This window comes from Salmo trutta, chromosome 7, assembly GCF_901001165.1.
Source record: "Salmo trutta chromosome 7, fSalTru1.1, whole genome shotgun sequence".
NCBI classification, from domain to species: domain Eukaryota; kingdom Metazoa; phylum Chordata; class Actinopteri; order Salmoniformes; family Salmonidae; genus Salmo; species Salmo trutta.
Genome location: NC_042963.1, coordinates 9,904,560 through 9,929,765, shown reverse-complemented (window position 1 = coordinate 9,929,765; position 25,206 = coordinate 9,904,560). Strand labels below are relative to the sequence as shown.

General features: G+C 42.1%; 1 protein-coding gene across 3 annotated transcripts in view; it reads left to right on the top strand.

Moving 5' to 3' along the window:
• The window catches only part of LOC115196889 (NEDD4-like E3 ubiquitin-protein ligase WWP2), a 43,072-nt gene that overhangs the window by 3,722 nt on the left and 14,144 nt on the right, over positions 1-25,206 (top strand). For 2 of the 3 annotated variants that reach the window (XM_029757876.1, XM_029757874.1), the window contains exons 6-10: positions 7,002-7,092; positions 8,292-8,425; positions 8,620-8,842; positions 8,961-9,050; positions 10,736-10,910. In XM_029757876.1, the coding sequence (XP_029613736.1) occupies positions 7,002-7,092; positions 8,292-8,425; positions 8,620-8,842; positions 8,961-9,050; positions 10,736-10,910 (713 nt within the window). The remainder of the gene's footprint in view (positions 1-7,001; positions 7,093-8,291; positions 8,426-8,619; positions 8,843-8,960; positions 9,051-10,735; positions 10,911-25,206) is intronic. The other variant, XM_029757875.1, reaches the window with a different exon arrangement.

Genomic DNA, 25,206 nt, shown 5'->3' with positions numbered 1-25,206 from the left:
TCCACATCCTCTGTTCCTTTCGGATCTGTTACTTTGGTGTTCTCCAAGCATTGTTTCACACACGCACGACATCATCACGCACAGCCATGCGCACATGCTTGGGAGTACTTATGTGTAATTTGTTTCTCAGAATTGTGTAATTGAGTCTTATTTCTGTGAGCTGTGCAGGACAATCAACTCCTGTGATCCAGGACCGGGGGGGGGGGGGAATAGGTGTATTAAGGCAATGAAATGTGCTTTCTGATGTCATAATGTTCTTGTTTGTTGGGGATGGTTGTTAGTGAATAGAGGTCTTGAGTGTGCCCTCTGAGGTCAGATTTTTTTTTTTGGGGGGGGGGGTGTTTTTTCGGGGATGTATGAAGGTCTGGAGTGTGTGCTCTGTGGCAGGTTGGTGTATAAAGGTTCAAGTGTGTGCCCTGCTGCTGGGGGAAGGTGTGTTAAGACCCTCTGTGTTCTCTCTGAAGGCAGCTCTGTTACTTTAGTGTTTTAAATCATTTCCCCTGGCAGATAATTTTTTTTGACACGCTGACACACACTGCTACCATAAACAGGCCTTTGTGCTGCAGCCAGTAAAAAAACACACTTAGACCAGACAGTACTCACCTGTATGTAGTGGGGTCTGAAATTGACACCCTTGATAAAAATGAGCAAAAATGACTGAATAAAATGCATATTTAAAATACTGCGCTACATGTAACTGCCAAAATAAAGGATACACCAACATTTACATTTACATTTAAGTAATTTAGCAGATGCTCTTATCCAGAGCGACTTACAAATTGGTGCATTCACCTTATGATATCCAGTGGAACAACCACTTTACAATAGTGCATCTAAATCTTAGTGTCTTAATAGGGCCACCATGAGCCAGAACAGCTTCAATGCATCTTGGCATACATTCTACAAGGGTCTGGAACTCTATTGGAGGGATGCCAAACCATTATTCCATGAGGTGTTTTGTTGATGGGGGTGGAAAACACTTGTCTCAGGAGCGGCTCCAAAATCTCCCATAAGTGTTAAATCCGGCTGGGATCTGGTGACTGAGATGGCATATGGTTTACAAAGTTTTTATGCTCATCAAACCATTCAGTGGCCACTCGTGCCCTGTGGATTGGGGCATTGTCATGGTAGCCAGAATAATGGCCTGGCAAGCATTTTAATACATGACCCTAAGCATAATGGAGTCTTATGATAGGGCAACATTTAGATTTCTGCCTAAATAGACATACCCAAGCATACATTATTTTCATGAGATGGCTATAAACAATTACTGGTAATGTTGCATCGTTTTAGAAAGGTCTGGAACTCACCTTTTCAAGTAGTATTTAAAAAAAAAATAATTGCTGCGGTATACTCACTTTTGAGGACACAAGCACATTATGAAAATATGGACAGTTATGACCCCCCCCAGTTCAACCAAAGGTTGCCAATAGGGCTTGGAATGACTGAGATGCTTTCTAAATATAGTAGCAATCAAATAATGAATAACTTACGATAAGATTTCACATTTCTTCTAACTGTAAAATAAATATGATCATACTTAGTGACAGTACAATACTGGCACTATTTCATACAACTGACGACAGAATTTTCTCCTTAACATCCACTGAGTGGTGCAGAGACGCCATTCACATGTGTGCAGACTCGTTACAACTTCAGCTTTAAGCACAAAGTGATTCTGTCCGTCTGTGACAGAGAGAGAGTGGTCTTGTTTCAATGCTATGAAATTATTTAGTATTTCTTCATGTTGAGCGCTCTAAACCTTCCTGTAGGTTTTCATTCCAACCCCAGTTATAACTACCCTGATTCAGCTTATCAACCAGCTAATTATTAGAATCAGGTGCGCTAGATTATGGTTGGAGCGAAACCCTACAGGACAGTAGTTCTCCAGGAACAGGGTTGGAGAGCTCTGCGCAAGACTGTCAGATGGGGCTTACTGCCACTATAAGGCACGGGATCCACAGTGCTTTATACAATGCATTCGGAAAGTATTCAGACCCCTTCGCTTTTTCCACATTTTGTTACGTTACAAACATATTCTAAAATGTATTACCCCCGTAATGATAAAGCAAAAACAGGTTTTTAGAAATCTTTGCAAATCTATTAAAAAACAGAAATGCCTTATTTACATAAGTATTCAGACCCTTTGCTATGAGACTCAAAGTTGGGCTCAGGTGCATCCTGTTTCCATTGCTGATCCTTGAGGTGTTTCTAGAGTCCACCTCTGGTAAATTCAATTGATTGGACATGATTTGGAAAGGCACACATCTGTCTATATAAGGTCATACAGTTGACAGTGCCTGTCAGAGCAAAAACCAAGCCATGAGGTCAAAGGAATTGTCCATATAGCGCTGAGACAGGATTGTGTCGAGGTACAGATCTGGGGAAGGGTACCAAAACATTTGTGCAGCATTGAAGGTCCCCAAGAACACATTGGACTCTCATTCGTAAATGGAAGAAGTTTGAAACCACCAAGACTCTTCCTAGTGCTGGCCGCCCGGCCAAACTGAGCAATCGGGGGAGAAGGGCCTTGGTCAGGGAGGTGACCAAGAACACGATGGTCACTCTGACAGAGGCCCAGAGTTCCTCTGTGGAGATGGGAGAACCTTCCAGAAGGAGAACCATCTCTGCAGCACTCCACCAATCAGGTCTTCGTGGTAGTGTGGCCAGACGGAAGCCACTCCTCAGTAAAGGCACATGCCAGCCCGCTTGGAGTTTGCCGAAAGGCACCTAAAGGACTTAGACCATGAGAAACAAGATTCTCTGGTCTGATAAAACCAAGATTGAACTCTTTGGCCTGAATACCAAGCGTTACATCTGTAGGAAACCTGGCACCATCCCTATGGTGAAGCATGGTGGTGGCAGCATCATGCTGGGTGGATGTTTTTCAGCTGTGGGGACTGGGAGACTAGTCAGGATTGAGGGAAAGATGAACGGAGCAAAGTACAGAGAGATCCTTGATGAAAACCTGCTCCAGAGTGCGCCGGACCTCAGGCTGGGGCGAAGGTTGACCTTCCAACAGGACAACAAACTTAAGCACACACCCAAGACAACACAGGAGTGGCATCGGGACAAGTGTCTGAATGTCCTTGAGTGGCCCAGCCAGAGCCCGGACTTGAACCCGATAGAACATCTCTGGAGAGACCTGAAAATGGCTGTGCAGTGACGCTCCCCATCCAACCTGACAGAGCTTGAGAGGATCTGCAGAGAAGAATGGGAGAAACTCCCCAAATACAGTTGTGCCAAGCTTGTAGCACCATACTCAAGAAGACTCGAGTCTGTAATCGCTGCCAAAGGTGCTTCAACAAAGTACTGAGTAAAGGGTCTGAATACTTATGTAAATGTGATTTCAGCTTTTTAGAAAAACTGTAAAAACCTGTTTTTGTTTCATCCTTAAGGGGTATTGTGTGTAGATTGATGAGGGGAATTGTAATACATTTTAGAATAAGGCTGTAATGTAACAAAATGTGGAAAAAGTCAAGTTGTCTGAATACTTTCTGAATGCACTGAACACAAATGTCAGTTGGAACCGGTCCAGAACCACTCATAGTCCCCCATATGGGGGACTTAACATTTAAGACTCAGTAACCACACACTTTCAATACACTTTGTCCATTATTTTGGCAGTTGCCTGAATATTGAGACATATTATTTTGTACTAACACAATTGCTCAGAGAAAGAGATTTTGTTTAAGAGAAAAAAGTATTATTTGTTAAAGGTTGGGGTCAAAATCATTGACACCACTGTTTTCAATACCTTTCAATTCCTCACCTTATGAGAATAATGGCACTGAACCTTTTTCTTAACTGTTTAATGAGTTGGAGAACACGTTGGGAGGGATCTTAGACCATTTCTCCATACAGAATCCTTCCAGATCCCTGATATCCTTCATCTGAGCTTATGGACTGCCCTCTTCAATTCAAACCACAGGTTTTCAGTGGGGTTCAAGTCCGGACACTGAGATGGCCATTGCAAAATGTTGATTTTTGTGGCCAATTAACAATTTCTTTCTGGATTTTGAGGTGTCCTTGGGGTTGTTGCCTTGCATGAAGATTCACTTGCGGCCAAGTTTCTGCGTCCTGGCAGAGGTAACAAGGTTTTATGGCTAAAATGTCCTGGTACTGGGTAAAGTTCATGATGGCGTTGACCTTAACAAGGGCCACAGAGCCAGTGGAAGCAAAATAGCCCCATAACATCAAAGATCCACCACCATATTTTAAAGTAGATATGGGGTTATTTTCTGCTCATACGCTCTGATTTTGACACCAAACCCACCGCTGGTGTGCGTGGCCGAAGAGCTCTATTTTCATGTATGGGGGAATAGTCTAAGATCCCTCCAAATGTGTTCTCCAACTCATAATATATACATATAGATCCCTCCAAATGTGTTCTCCAACTCATAATATATACATATAGATCCCTCCAAATGTGTTCTCCAACTCATAATATATACATATTTTTTTAAAGGGTCAGTGTCGTTATCCTCGCAAGGTGAGGTATTGAAACAGGGGTGTCAATAATTTTGACCCCTACCTTATTTAGAAAAATGTGTTGTTAAACTAAATCTTTTTCTGAACAATTGTATTAGTGTAAAATAATTTCCCCCAGAAAATGTTTTTTTTATACAATATAGCTCAGTATTTTAATTATTTAATTTATACAGTAATTTTTTCTCATCTTTATCAAGGGTGTCAATCATTTCGGATCCCACTGTATATAATGGAAACACTTAAGTAAATCCAGGCTGAATCACATCCGTCCGTAATTGGGAGTCCCATAGGGCGGCGCACAATTGGCCCAGTGTTGGCCGGGATAGGCCGTCCATTGTAAATAAGAATTTGTTCTTAACTGACTTGCCAAGTTAAATAAAGGTTAAAAAAGAATATATATAATATATATGCATTCTTATATGTCCAGTGCGTACACATCAACAGAGTATATATGTTCAGAATAATTGTGAGCTGTTAAACCATATGGAAATATTGCCAATGCCAAACAGCAAACAAAATAAACTTTATTGGAGTTGGTGGGGAGGCTGGCTGCTGAGGATTGTTTTTTAGGGGAGCAGATGAAATCCAAGACGCTTTGGCTCAATTCATTGAAACATTGACTTTTGCAAGAATTTCAATAAGCAGTATTCACCAGCAGACGGTCGACCCTTTAACCACATTCCAACTTACTTTTCCTCCATCTCCGGAAAGTTAGCTAAGGCAACACAAACAAACATACATACTTTTGTATATATAGTGTATGTGGACACCCCTTCAAATGAGCGGATTTGGCTATTTCAGCCACACCCTATGCTGACAGGTATATAAAATCGTGCACACAGCCATGCAACCTCCATAGACAAACATTAGCAGTAGAATGGCCTTACTGAAGAGCTCAGTGACTTTCAACGTGGCACTGTCATAGGATGCCACCTTTCCAACAAGTCAATTTGCCAAATTTCTGCCCTGCTAGAACTGCCCCGGTCAACTGTAAGTGCTGTTATTGTGAAGTGGAAACGTCTAGGAGCTTCAATGGCTCAGCCGCGAAGTGGTAGGCCACACAAGCTCACAGAACGGGACCAATGACCGCTGAAGCGCATAAAAATCATCTGTCCTCCGTTGCAACCCTCACTACCGAGTTCCATACTGCCTCTGGAAGCAACGTCAGCACAATAACTGTTCATCGGGAGCTTCATGAAATGGGTTTCCATGGACGAGCAGCAGCACACAAGCCTAAGATCACCATGCGCAATGCCAAGCGTCGGCTGGAGTGGTGTAAAGCTCGCTGCCATTGGAATCTGGAGCAGTGGAAAAGAGTTCTCTGGAGTGATGAATCACGCTTCACCATCTGGCAGTCAGACGGACGAATCTGGGTTTGGCGGATCCCAGGAGAACGCTACCTGCCCGAATACATAGTGCCAACTGTAAAGTTTGGTGGAGGAGGAATAATGGTCTGAGGCTATTTTTTATGGTTCGGGCTAGGCCCCTTAGTTCCAGTGAAGGGAAATCTTAACGCTACAGTATACTATGACATTCTAGACTATTCTGTGCTTCCAACTTTGTTTCCACAGTTTGGAGAAGGCCCTTTCCTCTTTCAGCATGACAAAGCGAGGTCCATACAGAAATGGTTTGTCGATTTCAGTGTGGAAGAACTTGACTTGCCTTCACAGCGCCCTGACCTTAACCCGATTGAACACCTTTGGGATTAATTGGAATGCTGACTGTGAGCCAGGCCTAATCGCCCAACATTAGTGTCCGACCTCACTAATGCTGTTGTGGCTGAATGGAAGCAAGTCCCTGCAGCAATGTTCCAACATCTAGTGGAATGCCTTCCCAGAAGAGTGGAGGCTGTTATAGCAGCAAAGGGGGGACCAACTCATGCCCGTGATTTTGGAATGAGATGTCTCATGTCTCTCAGGAGGTATATGCGGACAACAGCTAGACTATGACGAGCTCTGTTATTATTGGATGATGCATTCAGAGCAGTATGACACAATGATTTCTCCCCAACTAGACCGATATGGCCTCTCACAAGGCCTTTTCAGATGGGTGAAACAGTAGCATTCCCAGGACAGACACACATGCTTGTTTTTCTCAATGATTACATGTTTACTTTTGGCAGGATCTGCGTTATCTGTAAACACATTAAAGTATTGAAGCTGTCGAGCTTCAGGAGCCAGTGTTAGGCTGCATTTGTTTCTTGGAGATTAGTTACTGCTGCCCGTGCCCCACTCCTTATGAGTGTCCCTGTTTTTATAATGAAAAGCATGTTATATGGCTGGGGTTTCAGTCAGGGGAGGAATGGACATATAGACTCATACAGTCACAGACCACATTCTATAGCAGTGGAAATGTGTCTGTGAAACAGTAACACTCGTTTCATGACCACAGGGGTTCTGGAATTTTGATCTGGTGTGATTTCCTCTTTAGATATTGGATGGTATATTGTTTTCTTACTAATGGTCATAATGAAGTTTGATGTATGGATGGTGTGTCCTTTGTCTGTCCTGTTTGTACAGAGATGCTGCAGTCGGACAGACAAAACCTGCGCAGGACCCAGAGTGAGGAAACCCCCAGTACCGCCAGCGGCCCTCACGGCAGGTGAGCAGCAAACATGCACATTTGAATTGACCTGTATACGATGTATATTTTGTTGTATTCATACCCCTACAGAGTACATACTGTATGAACAAACACTTTCACACAAATGGTCATATAGATTCATTTCACAACTTAGATGTACAGAGACTCACTGTTTCTCTACCCTCTCACACATACACACATGCACTCACACACACAAACTCTCAGAAGTCTAACTTAAAACACAAATATACTTCTTTGAGGGCAATGGTCAGTGCAGTGATCCAACACAGAGATGCCCTAATCAAATCAATGATAAGGTTCAGATAGGGAGCGTGCCCACGTGTGAGACACTAGTCTGCTCTACTACAAAGCACAGATGGTATTTTATGGTATTTCCCTGAAAACATTAGAGGGCACTGCTCTGGACCTTTTTTTACATTTTTATTCGAAACTGCCTTCAACGGCTCCATCCATCTGCCCCTAAAGAGGGGAGGAGTAGAAAGGGTGGTGTAGATGGAGGAAGGAAGAGACAGGAGGGCAGAGTTTTCTATGTCGTGTTCTTTTGTTGCTTCTGCATTCTCCCATAATGAGAACCATGCCCCCCCCCCTCCAGGGGGAAAAGGTTTCAATGTCGGGTGCTCAAAGTTAATATTTTCTCCTGTCCTTTTCCAAACGGCTGTTCCTCTGTCCCTCTTTTAGTATAGGTGGTTGGTGAGTTTTTTTGTTTTTTTTTACTGCAAAGACATTTTCAGAAGCTTTCTAATAAAGTTTCCATTGATAATTATCTAATTTTGTACTCAGAATTCCAATGTCTGTTGGGTAAAAACGGACATGTTTTCATTGTATAAAAGCACTTGTATGAAAGAATAGCTGTATTTAGCTTCAGGAAAATGAGTATATTTTGAGAGGAAAAGGAGCTCACACTGACACCTCTGTGTGCGTGTGGTGTCCCGGCGCCTGTATGTGTGGGAGCTGTGCTGGGCTGCTTTTGAAAGATCTTCTGACTCGTTTGGGTCATTCCTAAGCAGCACTCCAAAGAATCAACTGCAAACCAATTCTATATCTTTTACAGTAGAAATGCACATTTACATAAGTAACTTAGGTTTACATCACATTCTGTTCATTGTCACACAGTATGAGTTGAGAGTTCAAGGGTCATTTTGTGTGGTGTGAGTGATCCTGACCCCTCCCCTGTTTTCTGTCTGCGTTCTGGTCAGGACTCACAGACACTCTGCAGGGGGTTCGCGAGGGGGTTCCCCGGGGGGCTCTCTGACTAACGGAGAGCAGGGTGAGGAGCAGAGTCCTGGGGCTTCTGGTCACCCCCGCTCTCACAGCAGCCATGGGAGTGCAGGTACAATAACCTTGGAGACATGAAACCATGTTTCTGTCACTCTCCATTCACTTGACACTAAATGTGATTTAGTGTCAAGTTTCCTAAATCAGCTGTGAACTTCCATACTAAATACAAAGGGTTTTAATCATTATGACATGTAGCTTTTTGCTCCGGTGTGGATCAATCAACTCCTTTAACTACCCACCCCACAGGTAAAGTTGAGCTGACTGCCAACGGGCTGGAGAATGGCCGGAGCGGTCTGGCTCCTCATACACCCCCACCCTCCTCCCCGTCGGTCCGGTCCCCAGCCCCCAGCAGCAGCAGCCCCTCTCATGGGCCAGACAGCACAGTCCTCCTCCCTCCTACAGAGGCACCCCCTGCCGGCACCAACCCATCCACTGCTACAGAGCCTGTTCCAGAATCACTACCGAATGGGTAAGATTTTGCGTGTGTGTTTATGTGTGACAGATGATTGGGGTTACGTTCAATCTCTCTTTCCTCACCTGTAACTGGACATGACCTAATATGCCTCTTCTCTCTCTGTCTCTGTCAGCTGGGAGCAGCGAATCCTTCCCCATGGCAGGGTGTACTACGTGGACCACAACACAAAGACCACCACCTGGGAGAGACCTCTTCCACCTGGGTCAGTCGGTGGAAAATGTTGAAATCCCAATGTGGCCCTTGAGTCAAGATTACTGCCCACCCCTGGCCTACACACGTTGACCCCTCCTCCTCCTCCTCCTCCTCCTACCATCAGAGAAGAGTGACCACAGTTAGCCAGCCCAGTGCATGATGGGAATGTGTCTCTGTGGAGGGGAGATGTTGCCGACTTGTGAACATTCCCTGTGAAGTGGGCCCAGCAGGGAGTGGCAGAATCCCCAAATTAGACTATACTATCCAAGTAGAGGAGTCCTTTACTCACAGTATATGCGTGTCAGGTCTTTAAGTGTGTGTTTTATGTGATCATACATTAGTGATCTCTCATCTCTTTAACAGGCTCTGAATCACCAGCACTGATTATTTGAGTCCAGTGGTGTTTCTCACTGTGTGCTGCGGAAACTCAGCGCTCGCTTTTGGGGTTACCAGAGCCAAGCCTTTTATTGCCTTTTTATTTCTGTGATTATTTATTGATTTTCGCTTCCACTGTGTTTGAGGGAAAGGTCACTCATCTCATTTTTTCCACTGGAGGGAACGGGCCGGAAAACAAAAGTCCTTTCTTAGAAAGAGCAGATCTTTTTTTTGAGCCCATCCTGAGGCTCCGTTAGCGGCTTGCCTCTTGGAGGCCAGGCTGGCTCTGACTACAGCTGCAGGGTTTGGTGCTTAGTGCTTTGGCTGCATATCTAGTCTGAGTTAGCATGGCACTGCAGCCCATCGTAGTGCAGCTCAGATGAAAGGCGTGTGGTGCGGGGCTGCATTAGTGGGCTCTTCTCTAGCGGTGTTGGGTTTAACTGCTCTCAGGTTCCCCCTCTAAGGACAGACTGTATGGGAGCTGTAGTACTGCTCTGTTTGATATAGGACGAGCCATAGTACTCCTCTGTAGGATAGAGGCTGGCACAATTATCATATAACCCTGTAACCGATGGTTAGGAAAATAAAATGACCTGCATAACCGTAAAAAGGATAGGGGAGCCATAGTACTGCTCTGTAGGGGACCTGTTCTCTCAGGGGAACAGCGGGCACAGGGAACAGCGGGCACAGGGAACAGCGGGCACAGGGAACAGCGGGCACAGGGAACAGCAGCACAGGGAACAGCAGCACAGGGAACAGGGAGGGATTTTATGTTGTTGCTCTCAAAGTTATTTTTTGAGGAATTTCTCCTTTTTGAGTTCTGAGGTGTGTGTGTGTGTGTGTGTGTGTGCGTGTGTGTGCGTGTGTGTGCGTGTGTGTGCGTGTGTGTGTGTGTGTGTGTGTGTGTGTGTGTGTCAGCATATGGAGCTCTTTGCTGTTTTCTCTTCCAAATTCTGTTCTGGTTGAGTCAGAGATATGAGAATAGCAACAGCAGCCTCCACACTTGAAAAAACACTGCTGCACTTTGCTGGAAATGTGCTCATGTGTTGTTTTTACATGTGTGTCTGTGGGATAATGCATATCTTGTGTTTGCATATCCAGCCTTATCCAGCATTGTCTGTGTCCGTGATTATATATATATATGTCTGTCTGTCTGTCTGTCTGTCTGTCTGTCTGTCTGTCTGTCTGTCTGTCTGTCTGTCTGTCTGTCTGTCTGTCTGTCTGTCTGTCTGTCTGTCTGTCTGTCTGTCTGTCTGTCTGTCTGTCCATTTGTGCATTCGTATGAGTCTCACTCCTATCTCCCTGTCTGTCCCTCTCCAGTTGGGAGAAGCGTGTGGACCAGCGAGGCAGGTTCTACTATGTGGACCACAACACCAGAACCACCACGTGGCAGCGGCCCACGGAAGAATCAGTCCGGAACTATGAGCAGTGGCAGTCCCAACGCAGCCAACTCCAGGGGGCCATGCACCAGTTCAGCCAGAGGTTCCTCTACCAGGTAACTCAAACTCAATATGAAATACTGTACTGTCTGAACTTCCTCTTTAGTCCCTTTAGGTCTGGCCCTCTGAAAGCTTCCCCTCAGCAGAACGTTCTTGGTAAAACGCAAGGGTAGAGAAGGGCGTTCGTTGAGATAAAAATAATAAAGTATTCTGAATCTGAAATGGGCGTTCCATCGTACAAACAATTACTGAAATGAGCCTCACTGTCATTGGGTTATATTAAAACCTGCCTGCTCCCACCCAGGCTGCTCGACAAGCACAGTTCTGAGTCTCTTTTAAAATAACATCCACCTCCTCATGTATTCTGAGTAACAATGGGTCTCTGGGAATGAGATAGCATGTCTGCTTCTGATCAGTGTTTCCGCTGCGCTATGATGCAAAAAAATATATTTTGTATTTATTATTATTTTATAGTTTTTCAGTAAAGTATTTTTTTTTACATCATAGTTTTTCTACCAGACAATGCACATTCACTTTTACTCAGTATATAGACCATCGAAAGATGATTTATCTCTTTGTGCCACTGTGGCAGCCAAACCTGCCTGCGTGCAAAACACAGTGCACCGTCCTCGAGAGAGACCCAGTGAGCCAGCATGACACTCACTGGTTCAGAATAAATATTAGGAACTTCATCATTCCTGTTCTTCAGACTTCACCCCTCACCTAGTCAAGTCTCACCCTTCCTCTTCAGCCCTCACTTCTCCCCTAGTCAAGTATCAACCAGTGGCTTAGAGCAGTTTCGCGAGGCCCCTCTCAAGGTTCTGAGCAAAGCACCCCCCCCCCCCCCCCCCCCCCCCAATATGATATACTTTTTTAAAAAAATGTAGTGGGTAGATCAGCTTTAACATTGCAGATTGATTGTGGCTTCAATGTAATTGTCAGCATCATTTCCAACCCCCCATTTCTTTCGTAAATATATACAGTATATAATTTTATTTTTTATTTTTATAATGTTCCTTTATTATATTCCCCTAACCCTACCACCCTTCTCTTAATTGAAGTAAACTAATGGACAACAACACTTAAGCTTCTACTTCCAGCTTATATATACTGTATACATTTTACAGGCAAAGTATATTTGACATTAGTTATCTTTTGTTTGTTTTTAGTCCCGTCCTTCAGCTACCCTCAACCCCTCCCATCTGTCTCTGAACACCATCCAGTTTTGATTTCTATTTGCCATATATTTTTACACTGTGCTGTGATGTTTCACAAAAGTTCTGAACCTTTCTATTCTCATAGTTTCTACAGATTGCAAATAACAAAAAATGTTTTGTTTAAAGTAATATTATATTATTGATCGTTTGACAATTCATTTTCAAATCACCCAGCAGTGCTATTTGCTGAATTAGCTCCAGGTAAATGTTTCAATTCTTTAACCATTCCCGAACCTGCAACCAAAAACAAGGTACATTTGGAGTGTACCAAAACAAATGATCTAATGATTCGCAGCAAAATCTGCAGAGCTGGTATGGTTGTATCCCCCATATATATATTTTGGGTGCAAGAATTTTGTAAAATAATTTAAATTGAAAAACTCTACGTTTTGTATCCAGCATCGTTTTGTGTATCAGTTCATAAACCGTGTGCCATGGAATCGGTACATCGAAAATCTCTTCCTAACTATTTTGCAATCTATATGGCACAGCTGTACATTGTTTGGTCCTTAAATGAAACTGCTATACTTTTATTATTTATCACAATTTTCTAGAACCAATTTAGGTCTTTAATGCTGGGCCGACAGACAAGTTTCTTACTTTCTCCCCCTTCCACTTTTCCATTTTTGCGGTACTGCTGCAATTAGTTGGTTGTAATTTTGGGTGGAGCAGACATTTCCTTATACTTTTGTTAGCTGCATGTGTTACAAAACTCCACCAGCCCTATTTATGATATAATTTACAAGGATTATACCGTAAAAAAAAAAGACTTTCAGTTTAACCATAATATTTGTTTGTTCTGTCTTCTGGTGGATTAAACTGAAATTGCAACCAACTTTCTATTGCTTGTTTTAAAAATAGCCATATTTTGGAGATTATTTCATTTTCAAATAACCGAAAGTGAGAGGTTGTAATCTGGATAACAAGAAAAAGGCCATTCTTGAACATGGGGTGAGACATTCTTACTAATCTGCTGGAGAACCATTTCGGATTTAAGTAGAACTTTTGTATGACTGAAGCCTTTAGTGAGAGGTTAAATGCTTTAAAATGTAATAATTTCTTCCCTCCGATTTCATATTCGTTATATAAATAGGCCCATTTAATTTTGTCTGGCTTGCCGTTCCAAATAAAGTGGAATGTATTTTGCTCATATAATTTAAAAAACAAGTCGCTAGGTGTAGGCAAAGCCATAAGCAAATAGGTCAATTCGGATATACCTAAAAAGTTAATCAGGTGATTTTCCCACAAATATTATATACTTCTTGCAATTCTACACATTTTTCCTGCAAGGCTGAGCCCCTCGGGTGCGTGCTTAGTCCCCTCCTGTACTTCCTGTTCACCCACGACGCTAACACCATCATTAAGTTTGCTGATGACACGACGGCGGTAGGCTTGATCATCGACGACAATGAGACAGCCTATAGGGAAGAGGTCAGTGACCTGGCAACAACCTTTCCCTCAACGTCAATAAGACAAAGGAGCTGATCGTGATTCTACACATTTTGCCATGGCTTATGCTATCTGAGTGACAAAACAAAACATTACTCCTGAATGCATAATTTTTAGAATTATGTCTACCTTTTTGATTTTGATAATTGTTAGTTCTCAAAGATGATCTTACAAAAAAATATATAGGTCCGTTATCTTTTCTACTTACTTAATATCTGGTTTTAGACATTTAAGATTACACTGAAAAGTTTTTCTATCCCAAATTTAAAATGGAAAAAAAATAAGCGGTATTATTAGGTACACCCATCTAGTACCAGGTCAGAACCCGCTTTGCTTTCAGAACAGCCTGAATTCTTCAGGGCATGGAAACCTTGCTCAATTGATATCAAGGGACCTAACGTGTGCCAGGAAAACATTCTCCACACCATTACACCACCAGCAGCCTGAACCATAGACACCAGGCAGGATGGGGCCATGGACTCATGCTGCTTATGCCAAATTCGGATTATGCCATCAGCGTGACGCAACAGGAACTGGGATTCATCGGGACCAGGCAATGTTTTTCCATTCCTCAATTGTCCAGTGTTGGTGACCGCATGCCCACTGGAGCCGCTTCTTCTTGTTTTTATCTGCTGGAAGATAGGACCCGGTGTGGTCCTCTGCTACAATAGCCCATCCGTGACAAGGACTGACGAGTTTTGCCTTCCGAGATGCCATTCTTCACACCACTGTTGTACTGTGCCGTTATTTGCCTGTTTGTGGCTCGCCTGTTAGCTTGCACAATTCTCTTTCGACCTCTCATCAATGAGCTGTTTTCGCCCACAGGACTGCCGCTGACTGGATGTTTTTTGTTTGTCGCGTCATTCTTGGTAAACCATAGACACTGTCGCATGTGAAAAGCCCTTAAGGCCAACCGTTTCTGACATACTAGAACCGGCGCGCCTGGCACTGACAAACATACCACGCTCAAAGTCGCGTAGGTTGCCTGTTTTGCTGATTCTAATGTTCAATCGAGCAGTAACTAAATGCCTCGATGCCTTTTTATATAGCAAGCCACAGCCACGTGACTCACTTTCTGTAGGAGCGAACCATTTGTGAGCACGGTGGTGTACCTAATGAACTGCGAGTGTAAATACACAGTCTACAAAATATTAAGAACACCTTCCTAATATTGAGTTGCGTTACCCCCTTTTACCCTCAGAGCAGTCTCATTTTGTCGGGACATGAACTCTACAAGGTGTCAAGTGTTCCACAGGGATGCTAGCCGATTCTGACTCCATTGCTTCCCACAGTTGTGTCAAGTTGCCTGGATGTGAAATGGGTGGTGGTCTATTATTGATACACACGGGAAACTGTTCAGCAGGAAAAACCCAGCAGTGTTGCAGTTCTTGACACAAACCGATGCGCCTGGCACCTGCTACAATAAACCGTTCAAAGGCACTAAAATCTTTTGTCCTGCCCATTCACCCTCTGAATGGCATGCATACACAAATCACAGTTGTCTCAAAGCTTAAAAATCCTTCTTTAACCTGTCTCCTCCCGTTCATCTACATTGATTGATTGAAGTGGATTTAACAAGTGACTCACTCACACACTCACTCCACTCCATGTCAAAAATTTTAGAACACCTACTCATTCAAGGGTTTTTCTTAATTCTTTACTAATTTCTACATTGTAGAATAATAGTGAAGACATCAAAACTATGAAATAACACATGGAATCATTTAGTAACCAAAAAAGTGTTAAACAAATCAAAATATATTTTAGATGTAAGATTCTTCAAATTGCCACCCTTTGCCTTGATGACAGCTTTGCACACTCTTGGCATTCTCTTAACTTCTTACGGGCAGGTGGACGGTAGCGTCCCACCTGGCCAACATCCGGTGAAATTGCAGAGCACGAAATTCAAAAATACCAAATTCAAATATTTAACATTCTTGAAAATATATGTGTTATACATCAAAATAAAGCTTAACTTCTTGTTAATCCAGCCGCTGTGTCAGATTTCAAAAAGGCTTTACGGCGAAAGCAAACCATGTGATTATCTGAGGACAGCGCCCCGCATACAAACACATGAAAATCATATTTCAACCAGGCAGGTGCGCCACAAAAGTCAGAAATAGCGATATAATTAATGCCTTACCTTTGAAGATCTTCTTGTGTTGGCACTCCAAAATGTCCCAGAAACATCACAAATGGTCCTTTTGTTCAATAATGTCCTTCTTTATGTCCCAAAAATGTCAGTTTATTTGGCCGGTTTGATTCAGAAATACACCGGTTTCAACTCGCTTCTGGGCCTGAGTAACAGGCAGTTTACTTTGGGCACGCTTTTCATCCAGAGGTGAAAATACTGCCCCCTACCAAAGAGAGGTTAACCAGCTTCACCTGGAATGCTTTTTCAACGGTCTTGAAGGAGTTCCAACTTATGCTGAGCACTTGCTGGCTGCTTTTCCTTCACTCTGCAGTCCGACTCATCCCAAACCATCTCAATTTGGTTGAGGTCGGGGGATTGTGGAGGCCAGGTCATCTGATGCAGCACTTCATCACTCTCCTTGGTAAAATAGCTCTTACAAAGCCTGGATGTGAGTTGGGTCATTGTCCTGTTGAAAAACAAATGATAGTCCCACTAAGCGCAAACCAGATGGGATGGCGTATCGCTGCAGAATGCTGTGGTAGCCATGCTGGTTAAGTGTGCCTTGAATTCTAAATAAATCACAGACAGTGTCACCAGCAAAGCACCATCACACCTCTTCCTCCATGCTTCACAGTGGGAACCACACATGCAGAGATCATCCGTTCACCTACACTGCGTCTCACAAAGACACGGCGGTTGGAACAAAAATCTCCAATTTGGATTCCAGACTAAAGGACAAGTTTCCACCAGTCTAATGTCCATTGCTCGTGTTTCTTGGCCCAAGCAAGTCTCATCTTATTATTGGTGTCCTTTTAGTAGTGGTTTCTTTGCAGCAATTCGACCATGAAGGCCTGATTCACGCAGTCTCCTCTGAACAGTTGATGTTGAGATTTGTCTGTTATTTGAACTCTGTGAAGCATTTATTTGGGCTGCAGTGTCTGAGGCTGGTAACTCTAATGAACTTATCCTCTGCAGCAGAGGTAACTCTGGGTCTTCCTTTCCTGTGGTGGTCCTCATGAGAGCCAGTTTCATCATAGCGCTTGAGGATTTTTGAGACTGAACTTACAGAAACTTTCAAAGTTCTTGAAATGTTCTGGATTGACTGACCTTAAAGTAATAATGAACTGTCATTTCTCTTTGCTTATTTGAGCTGTTCTTGCCGTAATATGGACTTGGTCTTTTACCAAATAGGGCTATCTTCCTTATACCACCAATACCTCGTCACAACACAACTGATTGGCTCAAACGCATTATGAAGGAAAGAAATTCCACAAATTAACTTTGAACAAGGTACACCTTTTAATTGAAATGCATTCCAGGTGACTATGTCATGAAGCTTGTTGACAGAAAGCGAAGAGTGTGCAAATCTATCATCAAGGCAAAAGGTGGCTATTTGAAGAATCTCAAATATAAAATATATTTTGATTTGTTTAACACTTTTTTGGATACTACATGATTCCATATGTGTTATTTCATAGTTTTGATGGTAATAATAGTAAAAATGTAAAAAAAACATTAATTAGTAGGTGTTGAATGAGTAGGTGTTCTAAAACTTTCAAACGTGTGTGTGTGTGTGTGTGTGTATATACATGCACAACCTTTCAAAAGTTTGGGGTCACTTAGAAATGTCCTTGTTTTTGAAAGAAAAGCATTTTTTGGTACATTTAAAAATAAAATAAAATGTATCAGAAATGCAGTGTAGACATTGTTAATGTTGTAAATTACTATTGTAGCTAGAAACTGCTGATTTAAAAAACCCTTTTGCAATGATGTTAGCACAGCTGAAAATGTTTGTTCTGATTTAAAGAAGCAATATAACTGGCCTTCGTTAGACTAGTTGAGTATCTGGAGCATCAGCATTTGTGGGTTCGATTACAGGCTCAAAATGTCCAGAATAATGGGCCTCTGTACGCCTACGTAGATATTCCCATTAAATAGTACCCGCAAAACACCAGTCTCAACATCAACAGTGAAGAGGTGACTCCGGGATTCTGGCCTTCTAGGCAGAGTTCCTCTGTCCAGTGTCTGTGTTCTTTTGCCCATCTTAATCTTTTATTTTTATTGGCCAGTCTGAGATATGGCTTTTTCTTTGCAACTCTGCCTCGAAGGCCAGCATCCCGGAGTCGCCTCTTCACTGTTGACGTTGAGACTGGTGTTTTGCGGGTACTATTTAATGAAGCTGCCAGTTGAGGACTTGTGAGGTGTCTGTTTCTCAAACCAGACACTCTAATGAACTTGTCCTCTTGCTCAGTTGTGCACCGCGGCCTCCCACTCCTCTTTATATTCTGGTTAGGGCCAGTTTGCACTGTTCTGTGAAGGGAGTAGTACACAGCGTTGTATGAGATCTTCAGTTTCTTTGCAATTTCTCCATGGAATAGTCTTCATTTCTCAGAACAAGAATAGACTGACGAATTTCAAAAGAAAGTTATTTGTTTCTGGCCATTTTGAGCCTGTAATCAAACCCACACATGCTGGTACTCCAGAAACTCAACTAGTCTAAAGAAGGCCAGTTTTATTGCTTCTTTAATCAGAACAACAGTTTTCAGCTGTGCTAACATAATTGCAAAATGGTTTTCTAATGATCGATTAGCTAATCCAAGTTTATCATTTTAAAAGGCTAACACAACGTGCCATTGGAACCCAGGAGTGATGGTTGCTGATAATGGGCCTCTGTACGCCTACGTAGATATTCCATAAAAAATCTGCCGTTTCCAGCTACAATAGTCATTTACAACATTAACAATGTCTACACTGTATTTCTGATCAATTTGATGTTACTTTAATGGACAAATGTTTTTGCTTTTCTTTCAAAAACAAGGACATTTCTAAGTGACCCCAAACTTTTGTGTGTGCGTATGTGTGTATTTTATATGTATTTACTGACTGTTTAGACATATGCAGCCCTCACAAGTCTTTTCTGTGCAGAAAAAAACACTGCAGTTGTGAAGAAGGCACGACAACGGCTCTTCCCCCTCAGGAGGCAGAAAAGATTTGGTCCCTTAGATCCTCAAAAAAATACAGCTGCACCATTGAGAGCATCTTGGCTGGCTGCATCACCGCTTGGTATGGCAAGGCGCTACAGAGGGTAGTGCGTACGGCCCAGTACATGACTAGATCTGTAGCTCCCTGCCGTACTGGACCTCTATACCAGGTGGTGTCAGAGGAAGGCCCTAAACATTTTCAAAGACTCCAGCCACCCAAGAAATAGACTGTTCTCTCTGCTACCTCACGGCAAGTGATACTGATGCGCCAGGTCTGGAACCAACAGGACCCGGAACAGTTTGTACCCCCAAGCCACAAGACTGCTAAATAGTTAACCAAATAGCTACCCGGACTATCAGCATTGACGCCCCTTTGCACCAACTCCTTTGGCTCATCACATGCACTGCTTCTACTGCTTATTATCTATCCTGTCACTTTACCCTCTACTTATATGTACATACTGTATCTACCTCGATTACTTCGTAACCCTGCACATCGACTCGGTACTGGTACCCCGTGTATATAGCCAAGTTATTATTACTCATTGTGTGTTTATTCCTCCTGGTATTATCTTTCTATTTTTCTCTGCATTGTTTCACTGACGCAAGTCACCAGAGCCAGCCTTTTCAGTTTATCTACAACCCCCCCCCACTATAATTACCAGAGAAAACACTGGTGCTGATAGTCGTGTTCTGTTTTGGAATGCCTCCTCTGTTGATGGTTTGGTTATTTTTAGGCTGGTCTGTGTGAAAGTGAGGGGAGCTTGGGGAGGTAACATACACCACCTCTCTGGCCTGGGGGTTGACTCCAACCTTACAGTTGTGTGAGCACATACAAGGATAGTTAAACAAAAACACACACACACACACACACACACAATTGTGACACAGTACACAATACACCCCAGGGCATATAGAAAGTATTCACACCCTGTGACTTTTTCAAAATGTTGTGTTACAGCCTGAATTTAAAATGGATTAAATAGATATTGTGTTACTGGCCTACACACAATACCCCATCATTTCAAAGTGGAATTATGTTTTTAGAAATGTTTTCAAATTAATTAAAAATGAAAAGCTGCAATGTCTTTAGTCAATATGCATGTATGTAACAAATCACATAATAAGTTGCATGGACTCACTCTGTGTTCAATAAGTGTTTAACATTATTATATTTTATGACTACCTCGTCTCTGTATCCCATACATACAATTAGGTCCCTCAGCCAAGCAGTGAATTTTGAGCACAGATTCAACCACAAAGACCAGGGAGGTTTTCCAATGCCTTTCAAAGAAGGGCACCTATTGGTAGATGGGTAAAAGAAAAACAAAGCTGACATTGAATATTCCTTTGAGCATGGTAAAATTATTAATTAGACTTTGGATGGTGTATCAATACACCGTCACTACAAAGATACAGACTTCCATCCTAACTAAGTTGCTGGAGAGAAAGGAAACCAATAATTTCACCATGAAGCCAATGGTGACTTTAAAACAGTTACAGAGTTTAATGGCTGTGATAAGAGAACTGAAGATGGATCAACAACATTTGATTTACACCACAATACTAATCTAAATGACAGAATACAACTATTCCAAAATATGCATCCTGTTTGTAATAAGGCACTAAGGTAAAACTGCAAAAAATGTGGCAAAGAAATGTACTTTATGTCCTGAATACAAAGCATTATGTTTGGGGCAAATCCTACACAACACATTACTGAGTACCACTTTTCAAGCATGGTGGTGGCTGCATCAAGTTATGGGTATGCTTGTCATCGGCAAGGACTTGCTAGATTTTTTGGATAAAAAGAAACTGAATAGAGTTAAGCACTGGCAAAATCCTAGAGTGAAAAACACTGGTTCTGTCTGCTTTATAAACATACACTAGGAGATAAATTCACCTTTATTGTCCAACCTAAAACACAAGGCAAAATACACTGGAGTTGCTTACCTAGACAACATTGAATGTTCCTGAGTGGCCTAATTACAGTTTTGACTTCAATCGACTTGAAAAGAATCTAGGGCAAGACTTGAAAATGGCTGTCTAGCAATGATCAACAACCAACTTGACAGAGCTTGAAGAATTTTAAATGGAATAATGTGCAAATATTGTACAATCCTGGTGTGCAAAGCTCTTAGAGACACAGAAAGACAGCTATAATCCCTGCCAAAGGTGATTCTAACATGTATTGACTAAGGAGTGTGAATACTTATTTACATAAAATATTTTTGTATTTCATTTTCAATAAATTAGCTACAATTTCTAAAAACATGTTTTCACTTTGTCATTATGGGGTATTGTGTGTATGGGTGAGGGGAAATAATCTATTTAATCCATTTTGAATTCAGGCTGTAACACAACTAAATGTGGAATAAGTCAAGGGGTATGAATACTTTCTGAAGGCACTGTAGATTAAGTAACACATACACACTGGGGTTTTGTGTGAGTGTGCCTGTACGCATTTGGCCAGTAATTGCAGCTTATTAGGAACTCCCGAGAGAGCAGTCTCGGAGTCATTAACCGCTGTTTCCGGCTTCTCCCAAATCCCCCCTTTTCTACCTCCTGCTTCTTATTCGCTTTGTCCATGCTCACTAACAGAAGGACACATGCAGTAACACCACTAGAACTGGACCATTGTCTCAATACTTGACTACCTACTTAAGACATCTGTGTACACCTTTCTAAGATACCTCATTGTTATACAACCTGGTTAAAGCAAGTTTTGGTATTTTAATCACTTGATCTTAATAGGGTCCTTCTCCTATCACTCCCATTGTTTCGCACCATTTGGGTGAACTACATTTAATAGCGCTAACATTAGATACTAAATCAGAGAGACACTACAATGTATGCCAGTGTATGCAATGTAGGTCTATGTGACTTTTCCCGCTCAGTCATTCATAACTGGCCTTTTTTATGCAATTCTCTGATCCTGAAGTAGGATAGGAGTCTGTTGCTATTTACGTGCATTTATCACAAATAATATCTCAACTCAAATCACCTACTTACCACTCCATCGCCATATTTTGTGTTTTAGCGCTTTCACTTTATTATACCACGTTCTTACGACCCCGTCTTGTTTTCCCTGTCTTTTCCTCTTTCTTTCCCTCTCTCACTCTCTAGCTCTTTCTATCCCTCTTGGAACTGGTTAGGAACTGAATTATCAGGGCATAGGAGATAATGTCTTCATTTCATTCTTGTCTTTTTTTAGTTTTTTTTGTCACAAACACAGAAGGGTGGGTCTCATACATATATTGGCTGTTGATGGAGTGACATACACACATTCCCATTTAACCCCATATGCCTGCTCTTCTTCCTTCACACTCTTTACCATCTTATTCCTTACGTTCTTCTCAACGTTTCCATGATGAATTCTAGGGCTGTGATGTTACCGGTAACAAAAAATGAAAACATGACGCAGACCAATCTCTTTGGTCCTTTAGAAACCTACTGTATGTAAAATAGTGTGTGCTATAGCTTGACAAATACATGTGACTCTAGATGGGATGACAACATAACAGAGTATGTGAGTGGAGTTGAGCGGTCAGAAATCCAGCTCATCGCTCACGGAGTTCACTCCATTCATTAAAATCACCATTTAACCAACACCCATCTGTTTTTGTGACTACCTGGACCTACCATTTGGTATTGAAACCATTTGGTATTTTAATAAACAACATGACAAGGTGACTGTAAGAAGAGGTCATCATTTCAAATAGGCAACATGTCGTATTAAACAGCATATAAAAACTAAATAGATCAGGAGAAGGCTATATTAAGAAAGTCTAAATAATAAGCTTTTGTAACATGTTATTAGCCTATTATATCAAGGCTATAGCCTGCTAATAAATTGGGAAGCATTTGCAAGAGTGACACGCTAGGCTGATAGGAACATTAAGCACACAGCATTTACACCTTTATTTGTATTAAATCATTATAGTCTATACATTTTGCATACTTAGAATTAAATAAAAATCTCCCCTAAATAAAAATGAAACGAAAAGTGCCTTTATTAGGCTACAGTGCCTTTTTGAATTCACTTTTAGAAACACACGTTTGGCCAGAGTCTGTGGCTTCAGGCTCATGCGACGGTGCCTGAAGCGCAGTCCAGTAGCGGAGAATACCCTCTATGCGCTTGCAGAGCCACTGGGGATTTTTAACACCCTTCGGGCCGCTCTTGCCAGGCTGGGCAGGGATGTGGAGTTGTTGTTTAAATATTTTTTATATAGGTAGGCCTTAAGGTTTTTAGGCTAATAACACAATAAAAACAGAAAGCTCCTTGAAATGAGGTAAAATGTCAGGCCTATTGGGCCAAAATCAATGATAGCCTATTTTATAGATAATACAATGAAAATGAACTCAACTTTTAAGAAATCTGTTTTTTTGTTAATAAATACTTTGCTACAATGACACACTTAGCTAGCTACCTACCTCGTTCCTTTCTGTTGTGCATGTAGTACACCATCATGCTTTTGGGATACATGTCTTTTCAGATTCCACAATGATTATTTTAGTTGTGGACACTACATCCCAGCACTCCCTCTCTTACTCTTGGTCCTCCTAATCTTTGTAAGTCACCTTGATTTTTGGACCTGTGTTTTATCAGTTTCACATTTTTTGAAAATATTTAGCAAACTCCACGACAGTAGCTAAAGTAAGAGGCTATAGCAGCACTAGTGCTGAGCGATTAACCAAAATGTTTGTTTTTTTAAACAACTAATTGATCAACATTGAAATACATTTTGCATTGGGAGCTCAGTATGCACATTGCGCAGTTTCTCTAGCGATAGATAAATCCGATCTAGCCTGAACTGTGCAATGTAGTAGGTACAGTGCATTCGGAAAGTATTCAGACCCCTTGACTTTTTCCACATTTTGTTACGTTACAGCCTTATTCTAAAATTGATTAAATTCCCCTCCCCCCACATCAATCTACACACAAAACCCCATAATGGCAAAGGAAAAATAGGTTTTTAGAATTTTAGCAAATTTATTACAAATAAAAAACTGAAATATCAAATATTACATTTACATAAGTAACTTTTACTCAGTACTTTGTTGAAGCACCTTTGGCAGAAATTACAGCCTTGAGTCTTATTGGGTATGACGCTACAAGTGCGGCAGACCTGTATTTGAGGAGTTTCTCCCATTCTTCTCTGCAGATCCTCTCAAGCTCTGTCAGGTTGGATGGGGAGCGTCGCTGCACAGCTTATTTCAGGTCTCTCCGGAGATGTTCGATCGGATTCAAAGTCGCTCCTGCGTTGTCTTGGCTGTGTGCTTAGGGTCGTTGTCCTGTTGGAAGGTGAACCTTCTCCCCAGTCTGAGTTCCTGATCACTCTGGAGCAGGATTTCATCAAGGATATCTCTGTACTTTGCGCCGTTCATCTTTCCCTCAATCCTGACTAGTCTCCCAGTCCCTGCCACTAAAAAATATCCCCACAGCATGATGCTGCCACCATGCTTTACCGTAGGGATGGTGCCAGGTTTCCTCCAGACGTGACACTTGGTATTCAGGTCAAAGAGTTCAATCTTGGTTTCATCAGACCAGGGAATCTTGTTTCTCATGTTCTGACAGTCCTTTTAAGTGCATTTTGGCAAACTCCAAGCGGGCTGTCATGTGCCTTTTACTGAGGAGTGGCTTCCGTCTGGCCATTCTACCATACAGGCCTGATTGGTGGAGTGCTGCAGAGATGGTTGTCCTTCTGGAAGGTTCTCCCATCTCCACAGAGGAGCTCTGGAGCTCTATCAGAGTGACCATTGGGTTCTTGGTCACCTCTTTGACCAAGGCCCTTCTCCCCCGATTGCTCAGTTTGGCCGGGCAGCCAGCTCTAGGACGAGTCTTGGTGGTTCCAAACTTCTTCCATTTAAGAATGATGGAGACCACTGTGTTCTTCGGGACCTTCAATGCTGCAGACATTTTTTGGTACCCTTCTCCAGATCTGTGCCTCGACACGATACTGTCTCAGAGCTCTAAGGACAATTCCTTTGACCTCATGGCTTGGTTTTTGCTCTGACATGCACTGTCAACCGTGGGACCTTATATAGACAGGTGTGTGCCTTTCCAAAACATGTCAAATCAATCGAATTTACCTCAGGTGGACACCAATCAAGTTGTAGAAACATTTTAAGGATGATCAGTGGAAACAGGATGCACCTGATCTCAAATTCGAGTCTCATAGCAGAGGGTCTGAATACTTATATAAATAAGGTATTTTTGTGTTACATTTTTTGTTAATTTGAAAATGTACTTTTTTTTTTTTATTGAGTGTAGGTTGATGATTATTTTATTTAATCCATTTTAGAATAAGGCTTTAACGTAACAAAATGTGGAAAAAGTCAAGGTCTGAATACATTCCAAATGCACTGTAGTTTACAAGAGGCTAATATTCTACATAGTTTAGTGTATTAAACGTGGTAATTAACTGCAATGACCATAATCCATTGTGCATCTACTAGTCCTGTGTTTCTTTTACACCTGCTACAGAAGAGGCAGAATAATGCCTGATCGTGAGGGGATATAGAGAGCACCTGTTGCTTCGCTAGGTATCTACTTGAAAATACATGATCT